This window comes from Malaya genurostris, chromosome 2 (genome assembly GCF_030247185.1).
Source record: "Malaya genurostris strain Urasoe2022 chromosome 2, Malgen_1.1, whole genome shotgun sequence".
NCBI classification, from domain to species: domain Eukaryota; kingdom Metazoa; phylum Arthropoda; class Insecta; order Diptera; family Culicidae; genus Malaya; species Malaya genurostris.
Window position 1 is genome coordinate 326,056,742 of NC_080571.1, and position 17,673 is coordinate 326,074,414.

At 37.2% G+C, this 17,673-nt stretch overlaps 1 protein-coding gene across 11 annotated transcripts in view; it reads right to left on the minus strand.

Moving 5' to 3' along the window:
• LOC131431424 (potassium voltage-gated channel protein Shaw-like) overlaps nt 1-17,673 on the minus strand; it is a 217,387-nt gene that overhangs the window by 53,911 nt on the left and 145,803 nt on the right. For all 11 annotated transcript variants that reach the window (XM_058597135.1, XM_058597134.1, XM_058597124.1 and 8 more), the window contains 3 exons: nt 17,354-17,533; nt 16,663-17,214; nt 3,370-3,666 (listed from right to left, as the gene is read on the minus strand). In XM_058597135.1, the coding sequence (XP_058453118.1) occupies nt 3,370-3,666; nt 16,663-17,214; nt 17,354-17,533 (1,029 nt within the window). The remainder of the gene's footprint in view (nt 1-3,369; nt 3,667-16,662; nt 17,215-17,353; nt 17,534-17,673) is intronic.

Here is a 17,673-nt window from a genome sequence, read left to right on the forward strand (position 1 = left end):
TACCCAAGTTATATCTACCGTGGTGTAAATTAACCCTTCAGCTCTTCAGCTGCCGTTCCCATTTTGTGAATGGCCCAATGGAAAAATATGCATTAGTTTTCGTACCAAGTCGCGCAGAAGTAACCAACCTAAAATCCATAATCGGACTATAACCTTATTATTATTATTATTACATGAAATTTCCGAAATCGAAATTTTTTTATGCCAAAAGTCTTAGAATTGCATGAAACGTCGAGATTTAGTGTTATCTTGGAAAAATTTTTTTTCGAAAGATCGACTTTCTGAAACTGAGAAAAAAATTTCAAAATTTTCTAAATCCAAAAAAGTCGTTTTAAAAAATTTTTTTTTATGTGACACTAAATCTCGACATTTCATGGAATTCTAAGACGTTTGACATCAAAATTTTCAATTTCGGAAATCTCATGTACTCTATGGTAATTTTTCAAGATCGATAATTTTCAAATCTCAACCACCGGCTAGCACCCCTTACCTATGTCCGATTTAGTTCAAATTTTGCATGGGGACTTTTTCCGAGCTTAAACTTTTGAACAGTAGCGTTCAACGAAATTAGAGGTGATCCCAAAATATTGACACCCTTATATACATTAGAGCGATAAAAAACAACGAGTGTGGTCGGTTACGTCACTTATACCATTATATCTCCGGAACCAAATGTCACAGCCATTTGACATTCGAACTTGATTAATGGCCCAATAGTAGCTTTCAAACGAGTCTAAGCTTGTTAAAATCGGTTGAGCCATTTCCGAGAAACTTGCGCGGTAAAAAATCAACGCGTTTTGTCGGTTACGTCACTTATACAATCATATCTCCGGAACCAGAAGTCACAGCCATTTGATCTTTGAACTAAATTGATGGCCCAATAGTAGCTTTCAAAAGAACCTTAGTTTGTTTAATTGGCTAAGCCATATCTGAGAAAATTGAGCGGTACAAATCTCTTCTCTCTTTCACACACACAGATATTTTCCGATCTCGTCGAACTGAGTCGAATGGTATATAACACTATGGGCCTCCGAGGCTTCGTTAGAAAGTCGGGTTTTCCAGCAATTCTAATACCTTTCTACAGAGAAAGACAAAAAAACAAAAAAAAACAAAAAGATATTCTGAGGTTTCATCGAATTCGAAGATGCACGGGTACAAAAATGTGTCAGCAATTGGTAGAATGGCCCGTATATTAGACGTCCCAATACGGATACATATTTTGAAATGTTGTTTATATTTCTTCATCAGCTCAACAGATTTATAAGATTGTAAGATTTAAAGGGCTATTTTGTCACTAATCAACAGAGCATCACTTTGGTCATAGTAAAAAAAGTTCCATTTTTTGTGCTGAACCACCCTATGCTCAACGATAATGTCAAAATAATTTTTTATGAAAGTTCATTTCACAAAACTCTTCTGTTCGAGAATCATTTCAGATGTTTTCAATCATCTTATTATTTTTTCCATTATACGCCCATACATAGGCTGAAGATAATGCCATTCATTACATTTATGACCCAATTGATTTATAGTAAAATGTTTGGATTAAATTTTAATTGTTTCAATGTTCGTTTGTCTACGAACCGAACTACTCATTGGCATCTTTATTATCAGTCATAAGAATAGTTGCTCATTCTGCTTTTCACACCGATTGAATTAATCCAAATATTACTACTCGTATTCTGTACTATTGCACATATTTGAGTAAAATTGAAAATAAAATGTGATTATTAGGGGTAGATGGGGTAAAACGCAAATGTAGCTATATCTTAACTATAGAGAATACACCCAAACCTCCATTTACGAACCTTATATATGTATGTATGTATGCTTACACACTCACTCGTTTGCGTATATGTGTATATATTTATACATATAAATGATCGCTTTTACTTCACCAATATTTATATGTATTAGGAAATACAAATATTTGCACACATGCGTACGTATATCAATACATATACACATATATAAGTAACGTAAATGGAGGTTTGGGTGTAATACGGAAGAGTTTCATGCATGACTATCTTCCGTAATCATTATTTCTCAAAATTACGTACAAATACTTGCTGAATACATTGAAAAATACATGAAATATATTATTTTCCAAAACCCTTAAAAATTGTCTATTGAAATATATGCGGGGCATGACGCCCGATCATGGAAAACATGAAAAATATACATTTTAAATTACGTGAAGTGACGATTATCTGAACATAGAGGCAGGATGATCTTAAGCAACGGGTAAACCTCTAACAAAACAACGGATTAAAGCTCATGACAACCACGGGGCAATATTCACCCTTATAAAACTTCTTCTTCTTATTTAAAGAAAGATTTAAACTTTTCGTTGACGAAATATTTGCCAGGTGGAAGTTTGTTCACTATTATTCATTAAATTGATAACTTATAGATAATTTTTGTGAGTGAATTCTTGAGCATTTTGCCTCACACAATTCGGGTTGTTTTGCCCCCAAAAATATGAGCCGATACATTTGACGGTTTTTCTATAAAATTGCAAATACATCGTCTGTATTAGAACTAATTTTAGAAACCCGAATGATTGGCAAAGAAGTTCACTGGTTCCATAATTAAAATCGTCTTCCTCACCCTAGAAAATTACTATGCAACGAACATAAAGAATTACTTATAACAGAGACATAATCTGTTTTTTTTAATTTTGCCAGATATGATTGAACCAATATGAAATATGTTTATTTCATGAGGAGCTTTAAAATAGCAATTAAGTATAATTTAGTGTAGTTTCTTTCTAATAGTATATGCGAATTGTGTTATCAAGTTTCATGAAAGCTAAATAAAAAAGCAAAGCAATGACATTTGAAAAATAAACTTAGCTCTAGATGCAGGATTTGAAGCTAACACTAAAGAGATTCGATGCCTTGCCACTGTGAAATATTGTGTTTGTCTTTGTTTTTGATTTTTTCGGTCTGACTTGCGTTTTGAACATTAACGTTTAGTGCAGACAAGATAATTTACATAGAACTTCTACTGAATTTTTCTAAGAGTATGAAAATCATAAAGAATATCACGAATTATTATTAAAGAACTTTCACGAAAGCAACAATTTTATTTGGTTTGGTAGATTAAAAATGAATTCTCTAAATCTTCACCAGATGAACATACGAAGAAAAGTCGAAATATTCTATCTGCGTCTCTAAGTTTTGACCTAAATCTTACGCTCAACCGGTACAAATACCCATGTAATCGTGATTGATTGATCTTGCCGCATGCTAGGTATGGCCATTTCCCAAATGATTAATGTTCTGCTGGGATGTGTGATTTTACTTTTGCCTCCGTAACCGACGAAATATGTGTGTGTGTATGCAATTTGGTTACACGTGTACTCACCTGCAACTTTTCGGCGTAATAAACCAAGCTGGCGAACACGACAATTCCGAGCACCAGAAAAAACACCAGCAGCGTCAATTCCCTAGCCGAGGCTTTGAATGTGTGTATCAGAATCCGGAGACCCGGCGAGTGTCGCGTCAGCTTGAATAGCCTCAATATTCGAACAATGGAAAATGCCTCCAACAGTCCCGTATGTTCGCCCATCCGCTGGCACACGTCGGTATAGAAGCTGAGGGTGGCCGCCAGGTCGATGATGTTCACCGGAGATTTGATGAACTGGAATATGTTCGGTGTTACCTGAAAAAGAGGCCAGGAAGCGTATTCTGTCTATCAATCTGTCAGGACTGCGACCGAGATTGCGAATAAAACTGAAATTTAGGGGGAGAAGATATTGGATGATAGGTATTTTAACCTTTCGTACCTAACTTTCCGTTGAAAGTTGCTAGAGTCTTTTATCTATTCATCGAAAACGATATTTAGGCTAATAAATGTCAAAGGATCTAGATCCAATATTTAAACCTTTAATTGTTTCTGCAATATGTTAATAATACTCAACCTAGTAAAGCTAAGCTTATAACTTAAATGTTTGTCTGGAACAACAAAACAAACAATATAACAAACTTATCAAGTTAGTCTATTTCGTGCCACGAATTTTCTATCATAACCCTTGCCATGGAAATTATTCTGTAATAAAAATCCTCAAATCCCCAAAATTAATCATGAGACCGAACTTCTGGATCACCACTCTGGAGCACACAAAAGTTGTTTCACCAAATAAATTACCGGAAAATATGACCGATTTACTGACTTTCCGGAGCTTACAAAACCAGACAAGTACGTGCGATAGTCAATTGAAAATTTTAGTATCCCTCCAACGGAACGTGATGTCATTTTGCCTGCTGGAATCCGGAATCACGTGGCTAGCGTAATAAAAATCTCTACTTGCCAGGATTAAGTTTTCAAGTGGGTTAAATCCCGCATTACCATGAATCCGGTTCCATTACACTACCGGACGACTTTCAACGCACAAACACCAACGGTGGTGAACTATCCATGCTTTAGGACCTAAACTATAAAGGAATTTGCTTCGAACGCGTCTCTCGACAATGCTCCAGAATTACATCTCACGAAAACTGCAACGTTGGACTTTGCGGTTCCGCTTCAAACAACACAGAGTAATTTGTCTTTCGAGACCAAAAGTGGCTTAGGGTTTGGAGAATGGTAAGGAAAACAGCAGGACGTTCACATTTTGGAATTGTGTCTGTATTAGAGAACTAGATTCTGGTGCTTAGGAAAAAGGAAAGGACAAAGGGCTCCTGGTGGAATATTTTTATTTGTGAGCTTCGAATGCTTATCGTTGGGTTAAAATCGAGCGCGTTCATGAATATTTGCTAGACAGGTCTGAACCGGCATTTCCATGGTAATTTATGTGCCTGGAAGAGGACAGCAATTTTGAGGTGGAAGGAAAACATTAAAAATATGAATTGGAATTTATTCGGAAGGCCCTTAATCATCAGAGAATAAATTCCGCTGGGAATGGCAAACCTTTCTTCATCATCCCGGATGTAGTTTTTATTCATAGCCGTATTTTCTCTCGCGGGTTGGCTTTTTCGTCATATTTCAACGAAAAATAAAGAAGAGCCCGAAACTCGAATAAATTTTACTAGCAATCTTTCAGGATAGTATAAACAACACATAACACAGAATTTCTACATGGGAGGAAATTTGTTATCGTTGTCATTATTAAGAATATTATGAAACCAAATGTTTCATCTTCTCGTAAAATCATTATAATTGTTCATGATTTTAAGATCAAAATAATTATTCTCTCACGAGAATTGATCATGGTCGTTCTATCCGTAACTTGCAGAATGTATTTTAATCGAAACTCGTAACACAAATTTTTTTTCTCGGGTATCACTTCGAACCTTCCGAATTAGGTGATGATGTGATGGATCGTATGAAAGAATCGTATGAACTCAGTTCGTGCTCGCATCTCAGCCAACAAAGTCGAAAATCGTTTGCGGTCGAAGCAAAAGAAACAAAGACAATACAGTGCAGTGAACAATAGAGTGTACGGAATGGTCAAATACGATTTAACAAAGCCTGAAACTTGGCCAACAAGGCCAAATTCAATTTGTATAGATTTCAAGCGTTGCAAAGTTAGACCAGCAGCAAATGAAATTGAAATCTTACTTAAAGAACGAATGCATCTAGACGCTAATAATGTAACTGAGATTCAATTCAACAAGGCGTCTAACTGTGTGTACATTATGTTTAAACGTGAAAGCGATGCAATTGCATTCGCTTCGGTTAACAACGAGGTGCACAGCGTTGAGTGTGACAACATTAAATACAAAATTCCTGTGCACATGGTGGACAACGCCATACAAGTACGCGTGCATGACCTTCCCCCGCAGTCCAGCGATCAGTGCGTTCGGGAAATTATGTCGCAATACGGTGAAGTTCTTTCCATCGAAAGAGAAGTATGGCGGAATTTTTTCCCCGGCATCCGGAATGGCGTGCGAGTGGTACGTATGCAACTACGTAAGGCAATTCCATCATACATCATTTGTGGTCAAGGTGGGACACATCCGTGTAAAACGCTGATTACCTATGAAAATCAGCTGGTTACATGTCAGTTTTGTGAACAACCTGCACACTACGGTAAACCTTGCACTGAAACTGCGAAAAGAACATCTTCAACCAAAGACAAGGTCAACCGTTCAACAACGAAAACTAGTGAGCGTAGTACTCCTGTTTCTCCATCAAACCAACCAACAACTGCAACCAATGTACAACAAGGCGCTCCTACAGCAACTAGCAACGAGCTCAAGACTGCGAACAACAAGGAAAACGAAAAGAAGACGGAAATCAACAACAAAACCACCGATGCGGCAATGGAGGACGAGACGAGCCACGAACAAAGTGCCCCTCAACCCTCGCAGGAGGGAAATGGAAGCTCTTCTCCTCCTAGAAAAAGAGTGACAACGAGATCCACTTCAAAACATTGTTTATTTAAAAAATCGGCTAATTCGGCCACGTAAAGCTTGTACGCAAATAGGCCTGAATAAAAAACATCTTTTAAATAAAAAAAAAAAAATCGTATGAAAAATTGAAAATAACAGTTCGACTGAAAATTTCGTATCGTTTAATAGAAACACACATTTTTTTGCCAAAATTCGTTTTTATTATTCAACATAATTGCCATCAGAGGCGATACAGCGATTATAGCGATCTTCCAACTTTTCGATACCATTTTTGTAGTACGATTTGTCCTTTGCCTCAAAATAGGCCTCAGTTTCAGCGATTACCTCTTCATTGCTTCTAAATTTTTTACCAGCGAGCATTCTTTTGAGGTCTGAGAACAGGAAAAAGTCACTGGGGGCCAAATCTGGAGAATATGGTGGATGAGGGAGCAATTCAACAGCTCCAAACACTGCTCAGAATCAGCAATTCGTTGTTGTTTTTGATCGATTGTGAGCTCACGCGGCACCCATTTTGCACAAAGCTTTCTCATATGCAAATATTCGTGAATAATATGTCAAACACGTTCCTTTGATATCTTCAGGGTGTCAGCTATCTGCACTTTACGGTCATTGAAAATCATTATGTGGATTTTCACGTTTTCATCGGTAACAGTCTCTTTTGGACGTCCACTGCGTTCATCGTCTTCGGTGCTCATATGACCAGTACAAAATTTTGCAAACCACTTACGAATTGTTGCTTCGTCCGGTGCAGAGTCTGGATAACACTCATCAAGCCATTTTTTTGGTATCGGCGGCACTTTTTTTCATCAAAAAGTAGTGTTTCATCAACACACGAAATCCTCAAAATGCAATATCTCACAAACTAATAATCAGACAGCTGTCAAATTTATACACGTATCTTTTAAAGGTTGGTACTAACTGAAAATGGTATGGATTTAATTCTAGTGGCGCCCTCTCATAGAAACGATACGAACTTTTCAGCCGATCTGTTATAAAGGGTGATTTTTTAAGAGCTTGAGAACTTTTTTAAACAATAAAACGCATAAAATTTGCAAAATCTCATCGGTTCTTTATTTTAAACGTTAGATTGGTACATGACATTTACTTTTTGAAGATAATTTCATTTAAATGTTGACCGCGGCTGCGTCTTAGGTGGTCCATTCGGAAAGTCCAATTTTGGGCAACTTTTTCGAGCATTTCGGCCGGAATAGCCCGAATTTCTTCGGAAATGTTGTCTTCCAAAGCTGGAATAGTTACTGGCTTATTTCTGTAGACTTTAGACTTGACGTAGCCCCACAAAAAATAGTCTAAAGGCGTCAAATCGCATGATCTTGGTGGCCAACTTACCGGTCCATTTCTTGAGATGAATTGTTCTCCGAAGTTTTCCCTCAAAATGGCCATAGAATCGCGAGCTGTGTGGCATGTAGCGCCATCTTGTTGAAACCACATGTCTACCATGTTCAGTTCTTCCATTTTTGGCAACAAAAAGTTTGTTAGCATCGAACGATAGCGATCGCCATTCACTGTAACGTTGCGTCCAACAGCATCTTTGAAAAAATACGGTCCAATGATTCCACCAGCGTACAAACCACACCAAACAGTGCATTTTTCGGGATGCATGGGCAGTTCTTGAACGGCTTCTGGTTGCTCTTCACTCCAAATGCGGCAATTTTGCTTATTTACGTAGCCATTCAACCAGAAATGAGCCTCATCGCTGAACAAAATTTGTCGATAAAAAAGCGGATTTTCCGAATGGACCACCTAAGACGCAGCCGCGGTCAACATTTAAATGAAATTATCTTCAAAAAGTAAATGTCATGTACCAATCTAACGTTTAAAATAAAGAACCGATGAGATTTTGCAAATTTTATGCGTTTTATTGTTTAAAAAAGTTCTCAAGCTCTTAAAAAATCACCCTTTATGAGTTTTCCTTAAAAACTCTTTTCTGAAATCACATTATATCATGAATTACACTCATTTTATGGGAATAGTACCTCCTGAAAATTTGTTTCAAATGACTTTTCGCACAACTTTGTCGAAGTTACTTAGGCGCTATGTTGGCTTTGAGCTAGAATAATATTTTTATCTCACTTTCAGGGGGATTAATCACATACATAAAATTTTCCAAAAAATAACACCTATCATTTTGAGCAACTTTACTGAAGATAATGTTCCTCGAAAACCACGTTTTTAATATGTTATCAATTAAGGGCGTGCAATTGGGCCTTTGAACCACTGTGCAACGTTGCGCCTGCTGTGTGCTCGAGACGTGCACTCCTGTTACTTCTATGCACCAAATTAGTACTGAATAGCATTTTAAATTGGATTTAATCTAAATAGTGTAGTGTAATCAACCAGCTGGAATTAAAACAGCCTCGAAAATGTCGCAGTAGTTATTTTCTAATTTGAAAATTTATTCAGTAGAGATTTTTTCATTGCTGAAAATATAATAATAAACCAACCGTTACAAACATCATATATATTAATAAAATCTTGCATGAATCACTACGGGGTCGAACTGAAGTCATTTGAATAATTTCGAAATATCATCGGTGTCTTAAGCGACATTTACGTGGGTGAAAATTCGTCATCCAGTTTCGCTGACACAAAAAATCACTTGTGAATTTCGAGACTCAGAGTTTTGTGTTGTTTCATGAATGAAAATCTCGGAAGTGATTTTTTTCAGTGACTGAGTTTTGCCTTTCTCTATAGAAAGGTATTAGAATTGCTGGAAAAACCGACTTTTGAACGGAGCCTCGGAGACCTATAGTGTTATATACCATTCGACTCAGTTCGACGAGATCGGAAAATGTCTGTGTGTGTGTGTGTATGTGTGTGTATGTATGTGTGTGTGTGTGTGCACTTTTCGAAGATATTTGAACGCGCTCAATTCTCTCTGAGATGGCTGAACCGATTTTAACCGTTGTGCACTCGAAAAAAAAAACACCTTTAACCACCCGAATGGGTACCCGGGTACCCATTTTTTTAAATCGCTGTAAGTTGAGCATTTTTCAACCGATTGAAGTAATTTTAGCACTGTTGGATTCAGGAACTTAAGCTCTTTGGGATTGGTACCCATAAAGATGGACATGGTGCTCCTGGTTCCCAGGAACCCGGATATCCTAAATGAGTTCCGACATCGAGGCATTTATACACGGATTTCACGTATTTTTGTAATCTTATCTAAGAATTGCTATATGAAATCAAGTGCTATGCTGAGTTGTTATGTTTATATATTTCAGGGGGCATCCGTTATGTACGTAACATAAAATTTTGAATTTTTCTACCACTCCTTTCCCCCTTTGTCGAGCATTTCTCAATCTTTTCACCATGTATTGTCACGTATTTTTGAAACCTCTCCCCCCTAAACGCGTGACGTACTTTATGTATGTTCCCTTATATACTTCACTTTCTTATCTTCAGTTTGAAAATTATTATGTACTTCAGGCCTATTGCGAGGAGCACGCAATACAATTTTTAATTCTGGCAACAAACATTTCGAAACATCACGAAGTTACTTCCCAAACAGTTTCGTTCTCATTTATATTTCCATTTTTTCGTTCTATGAGAGTAAGTCCAGAATAGGCCAACTACCCTTTAGATGACGTCATTTTTCTACAAAAGGTTCATTTTGGTACGGCCTTTCTCAAATAGCTGGTTTGGAAAAGTTTCAAATTAGTAAATGACATTTATGGTGGAAAACACAAGTGTCGGAACATTTTACGGAAATCCGGATTAACGGGAACCAGAAGAACCTACTACAGCAATATACACGGCCATCGAAAAGTGGATAAATTTCTGAATTTACCCGTACTGAAAAAATTCAAATCGGATGGAATTTGCCTTAGTTACAAGCATTTTTATTTGTGGGTACCCGGGTACCCATTCGGGTGTTTACGTAATAAAAAAAATTTGAGCCCCCCCATTCGACCCCCCTTACTGTAAAATGAAAAGTCAAAGCATGAGAAGTTATGGTCCAACTAGTTCATGGAATTGACCGAATTGCAGAATCTTAGTTTAAACCTAACTCAGAAATTTCTTATTTTGAAATTCGAAAAGGTACCCGGGTACCCATTCGAGTGCATAAGGGTTAACAAACTTTAACTCGTTTGAAAGCTACTGTCGGACCATTGATCAAGTTCGAAGATCAAATGGTTGTGACTTTTGGTACCAGATATATTATGGTATATGTGACGTAACCGATAAAACACGTTGATTTTTACCGCTCTTATGTATATAAGGGTGAAAAAAGTTTTGGGATCACCTCTATTTTCGTTAAGCTCTAGTGCTCAAAAGTTCAAGCACCTCTAAAAAAGCCTTCATGCAAAATTTGAGCTAAATCGAACATGCGTAAGGGGTGCTGCCCGGTGGTAAAGGTTTGACAATTTTCGATCTTGAAAAAGCACCATTGGGGGGAGTACATGAAATTTCCAAAATCGAAATTTTTTTTTGATGCCGAAACTCTTAAAACTGCATCGAAACATCGAAATTTAGTGTCATCTCAAAAAAAATATTTTTTGAAAAAATCAACTTTCTGGGACTTAGAAAAATTTTCATATATTTTCTAAGTCCCAGAAAGTCGACTTTTTCAAAAAAATTTATTTTCGAGATGACACTAAATCTCAACCTTTCATGCAATTCAACAATTTTTTTTCGATTTCGAAAATTTCATGTACTCCCCCCTATGGTGATTTTTCAAGATATATGAAAATTCCACTAAGTGGACTAAGAAGGCTTTTTTTAGATTAGCATCACTGTTCTCATACAAATAGGCAACGCAAATGTCAAGCACTAGTTTGGAAAAATGATGCTGACTGTGTGACATAAACACTGAAGCATGCTTTTGTGAACTACTCGAATCAATCTGAATCAATTGGTGTCAAAATTAGTATCCAAAATTATTTAATAAAAGTATGAAACATATTTTCATGAGACTGTTATGAAAGAAGAGAAAGGCATTATCACACCACTAGGTGGATTAAGAAGGGTTTTTTTTTTAATAAAATCTCTTTAGATTATTTTTTCACGAGTGATAATAAAATCTTCTGATCATGATTTTTCCAACAGTGATTTTCGTACGGAATCGATGAGTAGATGTCGGAGAACGATGGCTGAAGTCGTTTTAAAATCCAGGATTGTGAGTTCCGGTTCATAGATATTTCTCAAATCCCATAACAAAATTGGATTTTTGGAAATAATATAAATTAAAAAAGTTTAGACAAACAATTTTGAAGAATTTCTTTTGCCTAATGCAATCGGTTCATTCAGGAGCGAGACATTCCACCGAATGCCATTTCTCTGAAAGTCATTTCGCCGAATGGGTCATTTCGTCGGAATGGCTATTTCGCCGAAATTGTCATTGCGCCGAAATTGTAATATCGTTTGCGTCATCAGAAAACTACCGGTTCATCATTAGAAAAATCGTTTGTCCGGTCTATTCAAAGGACTCATTTACATTCAGTTATCTGGAAATATTGTAAACAATTGCCTGGTAGATACCCTAATAAAGACAACAAGTTTTCTTGCGAATTTCATTCTGAAGATTATGGAATAAAAGTAAAATAAAAAATCATTCTTCGCGATATTCTTGCTTGTCGTGACCTTTCTTACATGGAACTTCTTTATCATTTCATTAAGTCCATTGGAGTTAAAATTTAAATTTTATATTATAGCTATATTATATGAATAAAAGTGATGAAGTGATACAAACAAACTTAAATAGTTATAAGATCATGTACAAAATAAATGTATTTTATTTAATGTTGTAGATAATAATAAATCGCTTGATAAAAACCGGGTTTAGATGAACTAATGAATACCAACATACTAATATGTTATTCGAAATGAATTAGGTTTAAAGTACTATGTACTGTGGATGCCACGGCGAAGAAAAACTTATGTATAAGGAGTGTATCGAAAAGTAGTTAGCAACATTAATTATTGAATAAAAAGCGAAAAAAAAAACATATTTTGACATCAGTTTTCGTTATATTGTAGAAAAATTACATTTTTATGCATTTTATGAAGAAAATCCTAGTTTCTGTGAAACGCTCGCACTTTGCAGACATTCTTCATTAAATTCTGCACAGTTACTTTTGTGACAGCAGCTGTCCAGTTCTTTTTTAATTCCTGCATGTTTTGGGACACTGTACCTTCCTTCCGAAAGTGCCGCTTGACAATTGCCTTGCAATTGGCCGAAGATCCGGGCAGTTCGGTGGGTTGATGTCCTTTTCCACGAATTGTACATTATTTTTTGACAACCACTGTAGAAAGGAGTTGGCGTAGTGGGCTGAAGCCAAATCCGGCCAGAAGATAGGAGGAGTCTAATGCTTTCCGTACAGTGGCAGCATTCTCTTCTTCAAACATTCTTCCTCGTACACCTTGGCGTTAATTGTGCCCTTCGTGGAGAAAATCGACGACCGCAAACCACAGGTACAAATTGCTTGCCAGACCAAAACCTTCTGCCCAAACACCGCCACCGTGGTGTCAGCGTCGTCCAGGTCCTGGTACACCGATTTCGTATAATATTGCGGTCCGGGCAGCGCTCAAGAGTCTTCCTTGACGTAGGTTTCATCATCGATCAGGATGCATCCGTCTTTATTCTGTAGAATCCGGTCATACAGTTTTTGCGCTCTTGTTTCGGCCTAAACTTGCTGTACCAGGGACTTTTTCGGCACCTTCTGTTTCTTGTACGTTTTAAGGGAGTTCCAAACTTTGAATCATACCGATGCTGGTGTTGAACTGCTATTTATTTTATACTATTTTTGACACTGGTGTGGTGCACTTTCAACCGTTTTGCAATTTCGTTGTACGTGACACCACTTTCTGAGCACCAAGTGTGCAGAATTTTCTTTCGCGATTCCGGATCAATTCGACACATCATTGAAACGATAAACCGTATGAAACCAATCGATTGCGCAGCTGTTATTGACTTGTAAACAAACATGTCACCGCAAAACACGCTGCAAAAAATTAAGCCATTTTAGAGTAATAACTGTTTGAATATTGCTAACTACTTATCGATACACTCCTTATTGCCTATGAAATAAACGTATTTATGGAAAAAAAATCATTCAAGTCTTTCTGGATTATTTCAGAAGTACGATTGTAGTTCAACAAAACGGGAGTAAACATTTTCCATTTGTCTTCATTTCAAATCAATTCCAATCACGATATGAAGACTATTGAAAAATTAGTCGAAATGACCCTTTCGGTGAAACGGCGTTCGGCGAAATTACATACGACGAATAGACCCGAAATTACATACGACGAATTGACATTCGAAATAACACTTTTGGCGAAATGGCTTTCGGCGAAACGGCTTTCGGCGAAATAGCTTTCGGGGAAATGGCTTTTGGTGAACTACAAATTGATACAGTGTTGAGCCTAATTTGAAAGAATTTCTAAATTTGCTGCACCTTCGATTTAAATGACGGTTTGAAATAAGTGATGGATTCAGTATTAACAAAATCGTTTCATTTAACCATGAACCAACATGACCTACAAATAGGAACAGTTTCGAGCCTCTGATGATTTTTTACGGTATTTGATATCATCATTTATTATTATGGTTTGAAATTTTAAAACTTTAGAACCGGAAGACGGACTCAGATAAAATGGGTTTATTTGGTCATGGACTATTATGATCTGCAAACTAGAAATTTAAACATCCCACTGTAATTCCGGATCCGAAAATGGTATCCAGATAAAATTAAGAAAAATTGTATGAGACTAAAATAGCTTTCATTTGAATTTAAGTTTGTAAAATTCGGTTCAGTATCCTTCGAGAAAATTAAGCCACATTTTTTTAATGCTTTTAGTGCATATCACCTTATAATTCCAGAGCCGTAAGTCATGAAATTCAGGAACTTTGTGTGGGATCTTTAATCTGTATATTTGTATTGCTCATTAGGTTAAATAATACTTACTATAAATTTTATATGTTATTCAATTACAACTAGATGAAAAATATACTACAAAAAACTGTTTTGATGATGTTTTGAATTAATATAAGATTGTAGAAATTTTAATGAAGTATGATAAATCGACCGTACAGGTAATTAACAATGATAACGTATTCGGCTTTAGCGATCTATTAATTAAGAACGGCTTACCGTTCCTCGTTTGATTTCAGACGAGGAACGATAAGATATTTCCCTGAAAGACCATAACCAGTGGTCGAAACGTCGACTAGTTTAAATCAGCCGTTCTTATTTAATAGACCGCTAAAACCGAATACACAATTATTGCTATGAAAACTTGTATAGCATTAGTGTTTCTGCGAAAAGAGGCTAGTGTATATTTTTCATTGTAACAATCGTATTTATGAAAATAAATCTTTCTCGATCCATCTATTCAACTATTGAAACTTTTCTCATTATCGATAATAAAAGAAATTAATAAAGCAAGTTTGTGTGACCTCGAACTAAAAAGATATGTATATTGAATCAGTTTTAAGGATTTTGCACCGTAATCCTGAACGAAGGCTCGAACATTTTATCACTTTCATCCTATAATTCCGAAAGTGTAAGTTTGGTTTAAATATAATTTCTTTGTAGCCCATGAGAACAAATATTCTTTCACTCTAACCTAAGTTTGTTCTAACTGGTTAAACTTTCCCTTGAAAAATTGAGAAGTGTTCTGTTTTTGTCGAGGTATATGCGATTTTTCCGTAACCGAAAATTGGAGAGTTGTGTAGCCAATGCCTATTCGTGTGGACGGTATATTGGAAAAGTTTGTTGCACCTTTTCAGAGATTTTTACGTTCATTGCATCATCATTTTGATTACGGTAACCTCCTATACCTTGTGATTGCGGAACCGTAAGTTAAAATTTCTTGGCAATCTATGAGCTCATAGGAGTTTTTATTCGAAAATAAATTTTGAGAAGATCGGTTCAACCGTCTCCGATAAACGGAATTTAAGTTCTATTTAAGAGTTTTCGGTTCTCCCAGAACCGGAAACCGTGAGCCGGTGTTGCCGTTAGTTAGTCATCAACTAACAAGGTCTGCAAAGTAGAATATTTTATTCATTTAGTAAACCCCTAATTGGTACCTCAAGGGTGACCAATTTGTGCAAATTGCTCATGACAATTATATCTACTATCACGTTTCGTCTTAGACTCATCAGTGCATGTAAAGTTTACATTCGACTTCCAATGCCACCTAATGCCGTCCATTTGTTTCGTTCTTTCTTTTGATTCTAAGTTCTTTGGAATCAGCTCAGAAATGAGTGCACTAAAATTTGACATTTTAGACTTCAACGAACTGGTTCGAATGGTGTATCACTCTCGGTTTTCACGGTGATGTATACGGATGTATTAGAATGGCAAAAAATGAAATTGTTTGTGGAAGTAATAAAAATATCACCCGTGGTCTAAAACGATACAAGTGAACGGAACATTAAATGGTTTTTCTTTTCAATAAATACAATTTTAATGTTTGGCCATTGAAACAGGTAGTTTTGGTCGTGAACAGATATAACAGATAACAACACGTATAACAGGAATGAGAAATTGATTAGTAATGCTCATCGATGTGAAAACTTACCCTTCCATTAAAAAAAATCAATTATCTATTGTTATTGGTTAGAAGAAACTAAAAATGAAGGCGGAATTTATTGAGGTTCGAGCAAGTAGCTGGGAGTTTTTCCAGTGATATTATCGGGAAGCCAACGAATTGGAAAATTAAATCAATTGTTCTATTGAACACACACTGCTCGTTTTGTTCAAGTATGAATTTTCCGGCTTCCTTTTTTTTTGGCAACGGACACCGACCATCACGAACGGATGTAACACGGTCCAGACAATATGTGCATTGTCAGAGTAAAACCATCGATGGCCGAATGAAAATTAACTTGTGCAGCAATAACCTATGGACTTCACCAAGCCAACTGTTGCCGACTGATGTTGCATAAACTAGTAATATATTCGCTACCTGTCTGTGTTAGGGTGGCTTCACAATTCTCATTCTATTGAACGCAATGTCACCAGTAAACTGTGCAGTGTGTTTACTATCGATTATCTATTTATATTTTCGGCATAATTTTTAATTATGATCAAATCTGAATAGAAAATAGAACCACCCTAAATTGAAAACGATCACAATTGTTACCTTGTTTGAAATCTAACGACACACTCGTCACCGGTCAGGCGTGGACTGGGAACCGAAACCAAACATTTACGAGATTATCCCGATAACGAGAAACCACCGGAGGTTTCCCATCGCCCCCTCGCTGACTACCCAAACGCCCACCCACAATAGAATCATTCAGTCGTTTAGAGTCAAACGTTTACAGTTCACTTACCACAAGCCGAACCATCAGCTCGATGATAAACCAAACATTGCACACCAGTTCGACGTAGAAGAATGCCTCGTGCGGTTGTCCGTATGTCTCCTGCCAATTGTCGAGAATTTTGGGTCCCTTGCCGGACTGCATTCGGTAGGCGGACGAGATAAACCGGCCGGAACGTTGAGTCAGCAGACCCCCGCCGAAGCTGGCCGAACCCACCATGTTGGTTATCCTGGGCGGAGGACGAGGTGTACTTTGATCACTGTCAACATCACTACCACTGCTGTCACTTGCACCGGTTCCACTACCGCTACTACTATTACTACTACTACTACTACTGCTACTGCTACTGCTACTACTAATGTTGTAGCTACTACTGCTTCCTCCCGGGGGGTTAATTGGCAGGAAACCTCCACCTATGCTAGTGAAATTCGCTAGTAGGGCATTGCTACCGCCGCTCGAAAGGTTCATAATAGCCGGAATTTCGACACGAAGTCCCGGATGTGTCTTCAGACAAAAGGATATCACAGAAATGCATATGAAGAAAACTGATATTCCCGCGACGATCTGCAATCAGAGAGATCAGAAAGTTCTCCGCTCATTTCATTGCTTTCAATGACAACACAAATGGGGTGAAAAGTTTAGTCAAATTTGCGATACTTAAATTACAAAGAAGTAAGAAATATAGCGGGCAGCAACCCCTCACCTTAGCCCCGGTCGAGCTCGACGGTTCGTCGAACAGGGCCCAAATTTTCGGCTTCGTCCGTTGCCAGCAGGTCAGCTCCCCGTTGAGCAGTGCCTCCTCGAAGCCGAAAAGCCGGGCGATGGCCTCCTCCGACGGTTGCTCGTCATCCAGTTCCAGTTTGTCCAATATGGCCAAAGTGCTCTGTAATGAAATGCAAAAGTACATAAAAAAGAAGTTAGCATCAGTTCACAGCGAATGGACAGTGAGGGCGAAGTTGGTGTGGTAAATTGCTTTGCTAAATAAGTGCTTTTTAAAAGAACGTAAACATAAAATCGCGCTTT